At 40.3% G+C, this 14615-nt stretch overlaps 2 protein-coding genes across 3 annotated transcripts in view; one reads left to right on the forward strand and one right to left on the reverse strand.

Moving 5' to 3' along the window:
- The window catches only part of GLRX (glutaredoxin), a 44496-nt gene that overhangs the window by 21887 nt on the left and 7994 nt on the right, over positions 1–14615 (forward strand). The window lies entirely within an intron of this gene.
- Positions 9786–14615, reverse strand: part of RHOBTB3 (Rho related BTB domain containing 3) — a 52651-nt gene continuing 47821 nt past the window's right edge. The window contains exon 12 of the mRNA XM_001503702.6: positions 9786–12719. Within this exon, the coding sequence (XP_001503752.2) occupies positions 12604–12719 (116 nt within the window). The 3' untranslated portion in view covers positions 9786–12603. The remainder of the gene's footprint in view (positions 12720–14615) is intronic.

Below are 14615 nucleotides of genomic sequence, written 5' to 3' on the forward strand. Positions count from 1 at the left end.
CCTGATTAGGCTATCTCCTAGCTGTGTCCTGTGGCTAAGCAAATCTCTCCAGCTTGGCTTCTTACCATGAGAATTAATTAAGTTAATTAATTAAATTTAAATTAATTAAAATGGAAGAGGACTAGCAGAGAAATCTCACTCTCTGGCTGTAGGGGTTGAATGGGCCCTGCAAGCAGCTCCCCTTCTCTCTGACCAGTTCATAGCAGGATATGCTGTTTGTTTTCCCGTCATCAGTCTTGGGTTACTTAGTTCAAATATTAACCACAAAGGTGGGGTGTTAACCAGTCATAACGTTTGAAGAATCATGATCAAATTCAACCTTGGAATAGTTTCCAGAGGGGAGAGTAGGGTTGGAGGTGGGGGAGGGGTGATTATCTTGATGACTCCTTGACTTTGGAGTCAGCTTGCAAGGAACCTCAAAGAATATGTCTTCTAGGGACACATCCAGTCTCCATTTGTCTTGCCACATTGCACAAAGCCAGCATTGTTGCAGCACCTCCAAAGGGAGCATCAATTCTAGTGTTAGCTGGATTATTTTACGTTTTTCTTAGAATGCTCACAGAGGCTGTTTGCTAGCTGATATAACATATGGGCTTTGGAGTGACGTCTGGGTTCTTCCCAGCTCTGCCACTTATTAACTACATGACCTTAGGCCTTTACTCACTGTGTTCATTTTAGAGTGGAGATACTGATGGCGCTGGCTCATTGCTGAGACAATGTGATAATAATAATGACAACACTAATACTTACAAAGTACTAAGTCTGTGCAAGACCCTGGTTTCAGCATTTTATTTGTCTGATCTCATTTATTCCTCCTAATGAAACCATAAGGTGGCTGCCTCCTTTAGTTACCTGTTGTAAATGAGCAAATGAAGTCCAGAGAGAGGCCACTTCACCTGTCTGAAGTCACACAGTAAGAGGTAGACCTGGGATCTGACAACCTGGGCTACATCTGGCTTGGTCTGGCTTCATCACCCTTGTGTTCAGTCGCCCCACCAGACTACTTTCCCGTGTTATAGTGTCTCTTCTAAAGGAAATTATATATGTAAAGTACAAGTGCAGTAAGTGGTAAAGTTGAAATAATAAATAATACTTCAATTTCCCCAGGCCTCACCAGCCTATGGAGTTCATACAAACAGTAATAACAGAGATTTCACTCAGTTATGCCTCCACCTGAAGTCTCCTGAAGTTACTCCTGGGGTGTCTCATGTGGCCCTCCTGTGCTTCCACACTTGCCCCTCCCTGAAGGCCCTGCCTTTGAAGTCCCTTGAGGGTGGGGTCTCACCCTGCTTCTGTTGTGGGCGTCCTCTGTGCCCCTTCCCAGGGCCCAAACTGTCTAGTCAAGTTTGATGAGGATTTTAGGCTGGTTACTTTTAAAACTACAGATGAGAAGCAGGCTCCGAGGACTGGAATTTTGCTTGCCCTTTTGAGAGACATTTGCATTTGTGAAGGAAGGGGGGGATGAGCTTGTAGGGACCTGAAATTGGCCACCCCAAGATATGACTCTTTGGCATCAGGATTGTTTTGGGCTGATTGCTTTTGATAAACTGGGACAGGGAAGGAGGCTCTGGGGAATGGAACTTACCCTTGTTGGGACACATTTACATTTGTAAGGTAAATCTCTATCTGTAAAAGGTGCCTCCCTCTCTGTACCAGGAAGAAGAGAGATGACCTTATCCCTAGAAACTCTTAATGGAGAAGGCAAGAACTTAAGTTGGTTGCTGTCTGGCAATCTCATGTAACTGGTTTAGGGTGGTGGCGTCTAACCTTTCTAACCTTTACTTAATCCAATTTGATTCTTGTCTAAAAGTCATGGGATCACCCAATGACCAGACCCCTCCTGCACTGATACCATTTTAACTTTTTTTCGTTCTTTCCTTTGTCTTCGTAAAGAGATGACTCACATACCTATGCCTTAAATTTAGCCCTAACCCTCAACTCGGGGCAGCAGCAGGAGCTCTGACTGCCCGTGGGTCTTGTCCCCATGCCAGCGGGGGCAGCAGCAGCGGCTCTGACTGCCCATGGGTCCTGTCCCCATGCTATTCTATACTATTCTCTAAATAAAAGAGCACTACTGCCAGATCTTAAGAGTCTAAGAAATCTTTCTTTCGACTCCTCGGCTCACCGACCCCGCATCAGAGTTCACTGGTCCCTAAGTAGAAATGGGGCACCTGGGCCATAACAGTCAACACCGTCAGCGTGGAGACGAGGAACTGCTGGGTTCTCCGTCACCGTGTCCCGTTCAATGCAATGGACATTTTTTAAGCAACTATCACGTTTCAGAAATGGTGCTAAAAGACATAAAAATGAAGTAAAATATAAGCAATCAGTATATCCAGTGACGAGAGATTTTCACATATTAAGGTATATGGGGTAACTATTCGGGTTCAAAACTGATTCGGCTTGAACTAGCAAGCCTCACTTTTGCCCTATCAAATATACATTGTACATCGGCTTAACCATAAAAGTAAAGAAGGCACTCTCTTAGGATAAGAATGCCTACTTCCCCTCCTACGCCCTATTGGTAATGTCCTATTGGCAACAGCCGCATAGTCCCTTTCCTGACATCAGGGTCATCTTGACCTGCTAATTTGCAACTGAATACCTCCTTGAAATTTTGATGGAAATGTATCCTGGGTGTGTTTAACGTATGTTCTTTGTTCTAAAAAGATATAAGACTGTACTGAAACCCATGCTTCCACAGAATGCTTTCTAAGGCCTACCGGGGTTATAATCCTCGCTCTGGCTCAAGTAAACTCACTTTATTTCTCTTATCTATCGCATAGTTATAGGTTATTTTGTGTCCACGCCAGACTGGCACCCAACAGCAGTTTAGGAACCCCTGATGTCTACTAATGGTAAGGTCTCATACAAGGTCAGCTTTTCTTACCATATTCATTAAAAACTGTGAGGGTTATTAAAGAGAAAGTTTTGTTCTTGTTTGTGGTGGTGGTGGTGATAGTGTGCCACTTGGGAAAATGCCCAGGTAAGAGTTGATAGTCATCTATTTACTTTATTTAAATGATCATCTTTACATTTGAATTCTTGTCAAGGAAATATCTTAACTTTTGCTTTCCATCTAGTCAAGGAAAGCATTTGAACCTTGCCTGGGCATCACAGCCCTGTAATCTGCCCTCCCACCCATTACCAGGGCTTCTAGCTGCGGCCTCTTCGGGATTTTGGTATATAGTTACCTTAGACCAAAATGTCCTAGTTTACTCTGAAGTACTTCATTCCTCAGAGGAAGTCACTGTAAACTAGAAAAGCAACCGTACTCCTCTTCCAACCAAGGGGACGGGACGCAAGACCAAAGAACAGCAATGTGTCCAGTTACCCAGGTGACCATGGGGAGAGAATTAGATAAGAAATCTCTAGGAAGGTAAAAATGGTCTACACATGGGGCTGGCCTGGTGGCACAGTAAAGTTCGCACATTCTGCTTTGGTGGCCCGGGATTCGCTGGTTCGGATCCCAGGTGTGGACGTATGCACTGTTTGTCAAGCCATGTGGCAGGCGTCCCACATATAAAGTAGAGGCAGATGGGCACAGAAACTAAGGAAATTGTATGTATTTTTCTACAGGTTTAAACTTACTAAAAGTAAAGGCAAAAGCAAGCTACTTCCAATCAAGAGGAGACAGGGAGAAGCACTCAGAAGTTTGAAGCAAATGTGTGAGGGGGCAGCAGTTACTGGGTAACTCCCTGCTCCCTGTGACAGGAATTTCCAGGGCTCATAAAACTGGTTTAACCCAACTTTGTCCTAAAAGGGCCTGTGGTATAAAAAAAATTATTTATCATTGTGCTCCAATATTGCTTCCAATTCTTACGGGGCAGCTGAGTATTCTTTTTAAATCATAACAACAAAAAGGTAGACAATTTTCAGGAAAAAAAGTATATTCTGCAATAGTAGCAAAATCTGTCATTGTAAACAAAAATGGTTGAGGGAACGCAAATTTCCCGTTTAATGGTGCACACAGGACTAAGTCCCTTTGGAATTTAGTTTTACATTCATTCATTGAGAATTCACAGCCTGCGTCATCCGTTGGACAGGAGGGCCACAGGCCCAGCACTGAGTATAAGCCCAGAGAAAGCCAGAGAGATGGGGAGATGGGTGACAGGGAGGCCTGCAGGAGGCTGAGCGCGTGAGTGCAGTGCCACCCCAACCCCACAACCCCAACCAGGAGAAATCATCCTGGGATGCTCTCTCCTGGCTGCTCACAGGCCCACGCCTCAGGGGAAACCCTGTCAAGCAGAATTAGCACAATGAGGGGAGAAGGACAGAGCTAGTAAAATAATCAAGGAGACAGAGGAGGGATTTAAGTCTAGAAGCCAAAGGTCAAGCTGACAGGGGAGTGGGAGGGGAAGCCCCTGCGGGCTGGGGGAGGAGGAAGGCTCTGGAGTAGTCCAGGGCTTCAGACCCTCCCCCCCTCCAAAATGGAATTGTTTAATGGATTCTCAAAGCACATTCTATGGACCAGCAGTATCAGCATGGCCTGGGAACTTGTTCCAAATGAAAATTCTCATGCCCCAACCAAGATGGTCAACACCAGAACTCTGGGACTGGGGCCCAGCATCCTGTGTTTTAAAAAGCCCTTCAGATAATTCTGATAACTACTACAGTTTGAGAACGACTGGCTTAATGAATTGTTATGTTCAAGGTATTGACCCCACCTACCTTCCCTTAAATGGTATTGAGAACAAAGGATGTAATTCATGTCACCTTCGTATAAGAAAGGGGGTGTATTAGTTTCCTATTGCTGCGGTAACAAATGATCACAAACTCAGTGGCTTAAAACAACACAAATTTATTGTCTTACAATTCTGGAGTTCAAAAGTCCAAAATCAGTCCAGTTAGGCTAAAGTCAAGGTGTTAACAGGGCTGGTTCCTTCTGGAGGCTCTGAGGAGAGTCCATTTCCTTGCTTTCTCCAGCTTCTAAAGGCTGTCTTCATCCTTGGCTCATGACCCCTTCCTCTATCTTCAAGGGGTAGCATCTTCAAATCTCTCTTCCTCACATTGCCTCCTGTCCTCTTACTCTACTGCCTCCCTCTTATAGGGGCCCGTGGGATTACAATGGACCAACTCAGGATCATCTTCTCATCTCAAGACCCTTAACTTAATCACACTGAAACCAGCAGGGAGTTAGCCATTGATGATTAACTAGCTAGGAACTAAAGATTTTTTCCTTTTTTGCAATTACTCATTATAGCTTTTAGCTGTTTAACCCACCCATTGTTAACTGTGCTGTTTTAGGCAATATGCTGTCAACTCCCACCAGGCTCCTATAGATGATAGCTCCCTGGAGCCTGGGTCACCATGGTAATGGGTGTGTGAGCTGTTTTTCAGGAATTAGAACCCCTTTGTTCACTCCAGGCAGGTTGAGACCACCAACTCATCACCTGGGCCCATGCAGATGTCCAATAGGTGGCCTTTTGATGCCAACAGGCTAAAAGCTCCACCCTCAGATCACGCTAAAGCCGCCATTTTGTGAGCATGGGTCCTACAAAGAGACATGGAGTCTGACTATGCTTGTGCAGATCAACAGTTACCTCACTTCTCCTCACCTCCAATCACCTTGCTCCACATTTCAGAACACCTTGCCCCCTATTCCATAAATATCCCTGAGTCCCTATTTTTGGGGAAGCGAATTCGAGGCTCCTGTTCTCGCTTCCTCCCATGAGTGCCCTGTGAGTAAACCCTCTCTCTGCTGCAGTCTCGTCATCTCGGTGTTTGGCTTTCTGGGCGGCAGGCAAAAATGAACCTGGTTTGGTAACAACACCTGCAAAGTCCCTTTTGCCATGAAAGGCAACATTCACAGGTTCTGGGGATTAGGGATGTGGACATCTTTGGAGGGCCATTATTCTGTTTACTGTAGGGAGGAAGATGAGAATATACATTTTCACTTTCTTGTATTCACATAAATAAACACTGTAATGATGCATAAGAAACAAATGAAGGTGATTACCTATAGGGAATGTGGGAAGTGGGGTGAGGGGAACAGGGATAGGAACAAGGGCTCTCTTCTCAAAGTATACTTTTTATATTATTTTGAGCCAGGCAAATATATTACCTATGACAAAATGATAACACTAAAAAATAAAAAGGAATGAGAAACATTTTTAATAATTTTTGCCTGTCGAACTGTTCTGCTTGAACATGACATGTCAGAGACTAAACCACTGGGAACTCTGGAGTCATAGGAATTATAAGAGAAAAGGGTTTCAGTGGTGATGTAGTTACGAGGGGAAGAAGAAACAAGATAAAAGGATGGCCCATCTTGCTTGGATGTGAACAAAACAGGAGAGACTCAAAGTCATAGATGAGGGACTAAGCTCAGACTTCAAGGAAAAGTCACTGTTTTGGTTTTGGGTAGTTTATTTTTGAGTTACAGAGTTCTCTGGCGGATCTTCCCAGTCCAAGTTTCCGGCAAAGAAGGGAGGCTGATATCCCATCTCCTCTCCACTTAAAACATAATAATAATATATTGTGTCCACTAAATTGCATGTTATTTTCTTAAGAGTAACTAAGAGAGCTCCTTGCCCTGAACATGTAAGATAATGTCAGACACTCTCATACTAGTGCTGATCATTAGCTCATTGTTGAACATTAAGCTATAACAGTAGAGCAGGACAACTAAGATTTGCAGAACACAGCCAGCCCCATGCCAGGGAAATCATTTACATGCAATTAAAGCATCATTTGCATACAACTTTATGTGTAACACTGGGAGCTGTTTTGCCTTCATTATGCACAACAGAAATTCTTTTGCCCGCCCCCACCTCATCCCCCTTCCCATCTTATTGCCTGACCTCCAAAGGAGACTCCCAGGCAGAGGTGTCCCCAAAGATCATTTTGTACATATTCTGCATCCCCTCAGTGCCTCATCCCCTACTTTTAATTCTTTGAGGAACCTCAATGGTCCACCACTTATCACTCCTCCATTCCATATGTTTATCAACTCCCAAGAGAGACAGCCACCCTGGTCACTCCAGATCCCACATGCCAGCTGACTCTGGCTACTTGTGACAGCAAAAAAGCTTCAAGTATAAGCATACTTCTCACCTGCAAGTTTTTCATTATTCTTCCATCTGGGGCAATCTGGCCTTTTCAGTGCCATTTATTATACACACAGTCTATGTCAGTCCTTGTGCCTTATGGAGAGTTGCAAAGTGGGGGTCACAAAGATAAATCAAGACATGGTCCCTGCCCTCAAGTTATAGCCAATAGAGACCATCAATACATAAAGACCTAAAATGCAAAGAATGCCATAAAAAAGGTATGAATAAAGAGCTAAGGAAAGACACATGGTGGAAGCAATTAATTCTTCCTGGGAGAGTCACAGAAAGCAAAAGAGATATAATGTTTAAGTGGAGCTTTACAGGATATGCAGGAGTTTGCAAACTTGACAAGGAATGGCAACTCAACCCAAGCCATGGCAAGAGTATGAGGTGTGCAAGTACACAGACAATCTGGATGGACAGTTCCACATGTCAAGGCAGGAAAGATGGGGCTGGGTTATGAAAAAGGCCTTGCTGGCAGTGAGAACTGTGGAGGTTCATCTATAGGCAATAGGGGTCTTCTAGAAGGGTGTGTTCCCAGATGGGATTTGTGTTAAGAACATAATTCCAATGGAATTGTGGAGACCTTTATGGGTTTAGTAGACTTCACTGGCAATTTGGGAACCTTCTGAGGGGTTGTATAACATAGTCACACCCTATCCTCATGTTATGGCTGCCTGGTCTCTCTCCCCCTTCTCTCTGGGCTCCTCATTTCCAAGAGAATTCCAAATTCCTTTTTTTTTAATTGAGCTATAGTTGACATATACACTTATGTGTTGCTTAATGCTGGGGATACATTCTGAGAAATGGTTTGTTAGGCAATTTCATCGTTGTGCGAACATAATAAAGTATACTTACACAAACCTAGATGGTACAGTCTAGCACACACCTAGGCTATGTGGTACTGTTCCTACCTGACCACCGTCATATACGTGGTCTGTCATTGACCGAAATGTCATTATGCGATGCATGACTATGACTTGTATTCATTTCAGGTGTACAACATAATGATTCAATATTTGTATTTATTGCAAAATGATCACAATAAGTCTAATTAATATCTGTCCCCATATATAGTTAAAAATTTTTCTTTCTTGTGATGAAAACTTTTAAGATCTATTCTCTTAGCAACTTTCAAATATACAATACAGTATTATTAACTATAGTTATCATGCTGTACACTATATCACCATGACTTATTTTATAACTGGAAGTTTGTACCTTTTGACCCCTTCACTCATTTTGCCTATGTTCCACCCCCCTACCCCCGACTTCTGGCAACCACCACTCTGTTCTCTGTATCTATGAGTTCAGTTTTGGAGTTTTTTGGGTTTGTTTTTGTTTTAGATTTCACATATAAGTGAGATCATATGGCGTTTGTCTTTCTCTGTCTGACTTATTTCACTTAGCATAAACACCCTCAAAGTCTACCCATGTTGTCACAAATGGCAAGATTTCCTTCTCTTTTTATAGCTGAATAATATTCCACTATATATATATATATGTATATATATACACACACACACACTCTTTGTTCATTGACGGACACTTAGGTTGCTTCCACATCTTGCTATTGCAAATAATGCTGCAATGAACATGGGGTGCAGATATCTTTCCAAGTTTAGTGTTTTCATTTTCTTTGGATAAATACCCAAAAGTGGAACTGCTAGATCATATGGTAGTTCTATTTTTAATTCTTTGAGGAACCTCCATACTATCTTCCATAGTGGCTGCACCAATTTACATTCCCACCAACAGTGCACAAGTGTTCCCTTTTCTCCATATCCTTGCCAATACTTATTTCTTGTCTTTTTTTTTTAAAGATTGGCACCTGAGCTAACAACTGTTGCCAATCTTCTTTTTTCTTTCTTCTCCCCAAAGCTCCCCAGTACATAGTTGTAGATTCTAGTTGTGTCTGCCTCTGGTTGTGCTGTGTCGGATGCCACCTCAGCATGACCTGATGAGTGGTGCCATGTCCGCACCCAGGATCCGAAGCAGCAAAACCCTGGGCCACTGAAGTGGAGGGCACAAACTTAACCACTCGGCCACGGGGCCAACCCCTATTTCTCGTCTTTTTGATAACAACCATTCTAACAGGTGTGAGTTGCCATCTCATTATGGGCTTGATTGGCATTTCCCTGATGATTAGTGATGTTGAGCATCTTTTCTTGTACCTGTTGGCCATCTGTATGGTTTTTTTTTTTTAAATGTCTGTTCAGATCCTTTGCCCATCCTTTCATAGGATTATTTGGAGGTTTTTTTGCTATTGAGTTGTATGAGTTCTCTGTACATTTTGGATATTAACCCCTTATCAGATATATGGTTTGCAAATATTTTATCTCATTTGGTAGGTTGCCTTTTCATTTTGTTGGAAAGTTCCAAATTCTTATCTCTCAACTATGCAGAGCAGCTTCTCCACTTCTCAAAAGTCCTGGCCCCAGCCACCACTCCAGCCTACAGGGGCTCCTTCTACGCTAAATAATTATCAAACCATTTTCCTAAATAAAGGCAGTTTTGTCAAGAAAAATTCTGGTACCAGCCATTAAAGGTAACGTAAATTTCTTTATCTCATCACGCTCACGAGTTATCTACCATTACTAGCAACATACTAAATATTTTACACATAATGGAAATTATCTGTGACACATAATTATGCTTGAGAAACAAAAGGCAGTATTCCCAAATTTATTTCAGCATTTCAACATCCAAGGTAAAATAACTCAGGACACTGTGTTATGCTTGTTTTAAAAAAAAAGTTTATTTGTTACAAAATGTTAAATACTAAAGCTAAAAACATACAAATTCAGGTCAGGCTATATTAAAATACACACATACCCTTCTTTGCAAAATTATTAAAGGTAGAATTAAACAGATGTTTTAAATAAAATAAAGTACTCTTGAGGACATTTTTGTCTGATTAATTATATCAGTGTAGTGTAGTTTTTTAAATTATAGTTGAAAAGTTTAGCTGTCTTAGAAGTCAAATTCATCCAAATCTTCAGTTTCTGCTACAGCCCAATGTGAAGCAACCATGTTGGCTTGTGACAGGGTGAATTTCACTTATGTTACTGAAACTTGTATATTACAAGCCTACTCGCCCATAATAGGAGCACAGAGTAGTCAGAAGTATACAAAGGGTTATATAAGGTGAAAACACGGCCCAAGAAGAAAAGGCCTTAGTTCTACCATACAGGATCTTCTCTAATTAAAATGATTGCAAATATTTTGAAGGAGAGATCAGCACAAAGCATATATTCCTTCAGAAATCATCTTTCAATTAAAAAAAAAAAAAACCACTCAAAAAGAGTACTCTTTTCTCCAAGATAGTTTATAAGTATTTTTAAATTTCTTGTTATTTTAAATTGAGTTAATTCAAAGGTACTGAAGAGCCTAGGTTTAAAAACTGATTACTGTTCTGACTAGCTCTGGAGAGCTATGACATCTGTGTGTTTGTGTCACTAACACAGGTGATAAAGAACTTTCATAATAAAAACTACATGCTTAACACCAACAGAGCACCAGCTCTCAAAACCAACTTCCGCTCAGGCCAAACAACCTAAAAACAAACTATGGTCTATTTAAATGTTAAATAGTATTTTCAAGAAAATACTTTATTTTGCTTTAGAATGTCTATTTTTCAATTTCCTAGTTTAAAAGTTATTGATTTAGAATTTTAAGTACTGTAATCCACATAGGGGTAAGAATATGCTTATGAAGAACGAAAGGCTAACAGTGCATTTTAAAAGGTCTTAAATGTGAATGAATTTTTAAAAATCTACAGCATCTATTCTTTATAATGCTAACCCTTATCAAATGAGATTTGCCAAGAGTTGATTAATCCAAGTGATTAAAATTAAAAACAAATAAAATGCATTCCAGTAATCTTCATCAACACAATCCAATTAAAATCAGGTTTCTTAGAAGATATATGTAGGGACTTTTTACTGTTTTACTCTGACAGTGTTGGTACACAACCAAGGACTAACTGTATAGTATTATGTCTAATACTATGGCATAAAATTGTTTAACCAAACCTTTGCATAGTTGGAAAAACTATGTGTATTCTAAGGTCACTGGAAATTAAAAGAAAAATATATTCTAATATTGAATTACAGATAAAAATAATGCTAAGAATAAATAGTAATCTAGTTTTCCATCTCTCGGCTTGTAAGTTTCTAATGTAATTACTTCTGTTGACATGTGATACAAGAGAAACTATAATTCTGTCCTCTATCCTAGTACCATTTTCTCTACATGAAACAAGGCTTTTTATCCTTTCTTTTAACTTACTGGGTAACCTTGAAGGACAAGATTCATGCTACCCTTCATCAAATAACCTTGCGGTCCCCAGAAAGAATTCAAACAATTCAAGCCACTGACATCCTAATCCTAGTATATACTCTACAACAAAAAAGTCTTGAGCTTTCGATAGTGAATTCTCTAGAAAGCATCTTTTACTATGAGCATCTTTATAAATGCACATTAAAGTCATGCTGGTCAGTCACTTTTACCAACATCCTGGTCTTACAGAACGATAGAGAAAGTATTGTTCATCTGTGATAGAGCCAGAACTGTAAGTGTTTTAAAGCTAAGATAACATGATGTATTTCTGACTTGCCAGCCAAAGTGGTAGTGGAGGGAGGCCCTGGGTGGTACAGACTTCCCCAAAGATGGGAAACCCCATGTGATCCCTTCCCTCAGCAAGCCTCCTTCTCTTTCCTTGATGTCAATGCCTCTCTTCTGCTTTCAGAGAGAACGATATTTGGCAAGAAAACATGGTACATATCTTGCTAGGAAATTTTCGTAACTATAGGCCCAGTGCAAAGTGAAAATGAGGGGCCTTTCTTCAAACATAATTAAGAATTTGAAGGTGGTGATAGCAGAGCATGAAACCAAGTGAAGAGCCCTGTGCAACTACACAGGTTACACGGCCATAAAGCCAGCCCTGTTGAGGTTTCCTGCCTAACCAGAATCCCAGGGAAGAGACAAGGTGTCTCAGTTGGGTTGTCCAGATACAAACAGAAATTTTTTTTCACGATGGTTCAAACACTGTCACTGATTTGAAACCAAGTGGCATTTTACTTTCAAAATCCTATGTAAATTTCTATTCCTAAAATTTCAGATTGATCAGCCTTACCCTAGATTTCTCATTATATAGTCATACTGGGTCTGAAATGCCCCTTATTTTTATAGAGCAAGTAATCAGACATGATGAAATTTCTGTATTAATCTTATATGATTTTTTTAAAACTTAAACATCGCTTAACTGGGAGGGGTATTAATATCACTAGAGGAATAAGGCATCTTAAAGGGAAAAAATGGATGTACAACAGCTTTATATACTAGGGTGAAGCCTTAGTTTTAGCCTACATAGATTTTGTTCCCTTTTAAGATCACAATAGAACTAAGAAAAACATTAAGCAGTATGGTGATTTTCTGTTTTTTTTTTTTAACGCCCATATTGGTTTTGGTCAGAAGAATTTTACTGGAACCCAGAGGTATCCCATTCTTCACAATAATAAAAAGAGCGTATGTATGTAAAAACGTCAGGTTACATTACTAAGCAACGACACTTCCGGGAGTGAATATACTTCCGGTATTCCGCAAGCTGCTTCAAGTACATATTCGACGGCCATCTGTGCTTTTCAACAAAACTGCGCTCTTCCACTAAAAATTTTAGAAAAAGAATGTTAATTGAATATATCTTATTTTAGATCAAGTTTAGATATTAACTGTTGATTTCTTATTTAAGAGAAGAGATCCAAGCTCTGCTATAGGACCCCTACCCTTTCCTCAAGCCTTCCACAATCATTTAACACAACTCTGGGTTAAATCAGTCACCAGGCTTTAAGTTATTATGTGATTTACAATTATATACATCTTGTCCATTGATTAATCAGGTAATATTTGATTATGTTCTTTTTTTTCAAATGGGACTTGTTTTTCCTGGAGATGATAACTAACTTGTTTTTTCATTTAATCAGTTCTCTTTGTAGCTAACTAAACCTTTCAAACTCTTTACAGTCCTCTCAATTCTATTTTCCACCCAGCCACAGTTATGGGGTAATCTATCCACTCCTGTACTGGTGTCATTGCAGTTGCTGCCCTGGGGACCTCCCTTCTCATCAGAGCCCTGGCACTCTTGCCTTCCAGGCCCGCTTCATGCTTTTGTGTCATATCCCTCCACCCCTGGCCTCCAGGCCCTTCACTCTGTTTATTCTCTAGTTCTGGTGAACCACAACCCTTATTAGTTTCCTTAAAAAGAGGGTACAGAATAAGTATTTTTGAGACCTTGCTTGTGATGAAATGTCTTTAGTCTTTAATCTATCCTCACACACAGCTGATAATTTGGTTTGGTATAGAGTTCTAGGTTGAAAACTTCCCTCTTAATGTTGAAGGCAGTACTCCACCGCTTTCTAGTTTCCCAGGTTGTTAAGAACTCCACTGCCATTCAGATTCATAGTCCTTGGTAAGTATTCTGTGTTGGTTTTTTTTTATCCAGTAAACTTTTAGATTTTCCTACTTATAGTTGGTGTTCTTGCATGTCTCAGTGATGGACCTCGTCCATTCATCTAGCTCAGCACTCAGCATTTAGCAGATCCTTTCAATCTGGTGACTCAGGTCCTTCAGTACTGAGATAACTTCATATATTATTTCTTTGATAATTTCCTCCCCAGTGGTTTTTTCTATATTAACTTCTATTACTCAGATACTTCACCTCCTGAATTGAGCCTCCAATTTTTAAAAAATTGTTTCTCTCCTATCTGTCTCTTTATCTTTTTGTCCTACTTTCTAGATCTCCTTACCTTTATCTTTCAACTCTTTTTATTTATGTTTCAACTCCTTTATTTATTTAGTTGGGGTTTTTTTCTTTTTGCTACCATATTTCTAATTTCCAAGAACGACTTCTTGCTCTTTTATTATTTCTTTTAAATTATGGTGAAATATGCATAACATAACATTTGCCATCTTAACCATTTCTAAGTGTGCAGTTCAGTGGTGTTAAGTACATTCACAATGTTGTGCAGCCAATCCCCAGAACTCTTTCCCTCTTGCAAAACTGAAACTCTTTACCCATCAGACAACGACTACCTCCCCTCCCCAGTCCCTGGCACCCACCATTCTACTTTCTGTCTCCATGAATGCTGTTTCTTTTCTATAACATTCTATCCCTGCTTTATGGATACACATCTCTTATTCTTTGAGGATATTAATTTTAGGTTTCCTTCTATTCTTTGTTCCTCTAAGTTCCTTCTCTTCTGTTTTTATTCATTTTGATTTGGCTTTGGTATCTTTCATGTTGGACATTACCTCAAATATCTGTTGATCCTTAGTCATCTCTTTGTATTTAAGAGTGAGATGCTGGAAAGCTGTTTGGAAATCTTCTGGGCATGGGTAGAACTAGACTGGTGGAATACACTGCACCATGGTTGAGCAGATATCTGTTGGGTTCATTGAGAGAATTCCCAAATGACTGTACCTATATGTTTTTTTTCTGAGGTCAGAGAAGGATGCTTCAATTTCATGTCCAGAGTATGGGACTCAAGATGGCAAATACCTGGC

Source organism: Equus caballus, chromosome 14 (assembly GCF_041296265.1).
Source record: "Equus caballus isolate H_3958 breed thoroughbred chromosome 14, TB-T2T, whole genome shotgun sequence".
In the NCBI taxonomy this organism is placed as follows: Eukaryota; Metazoa; Chordata; class Mammalia; order Perissodactyla; family Equidae; genus Equus; species Equus caballus.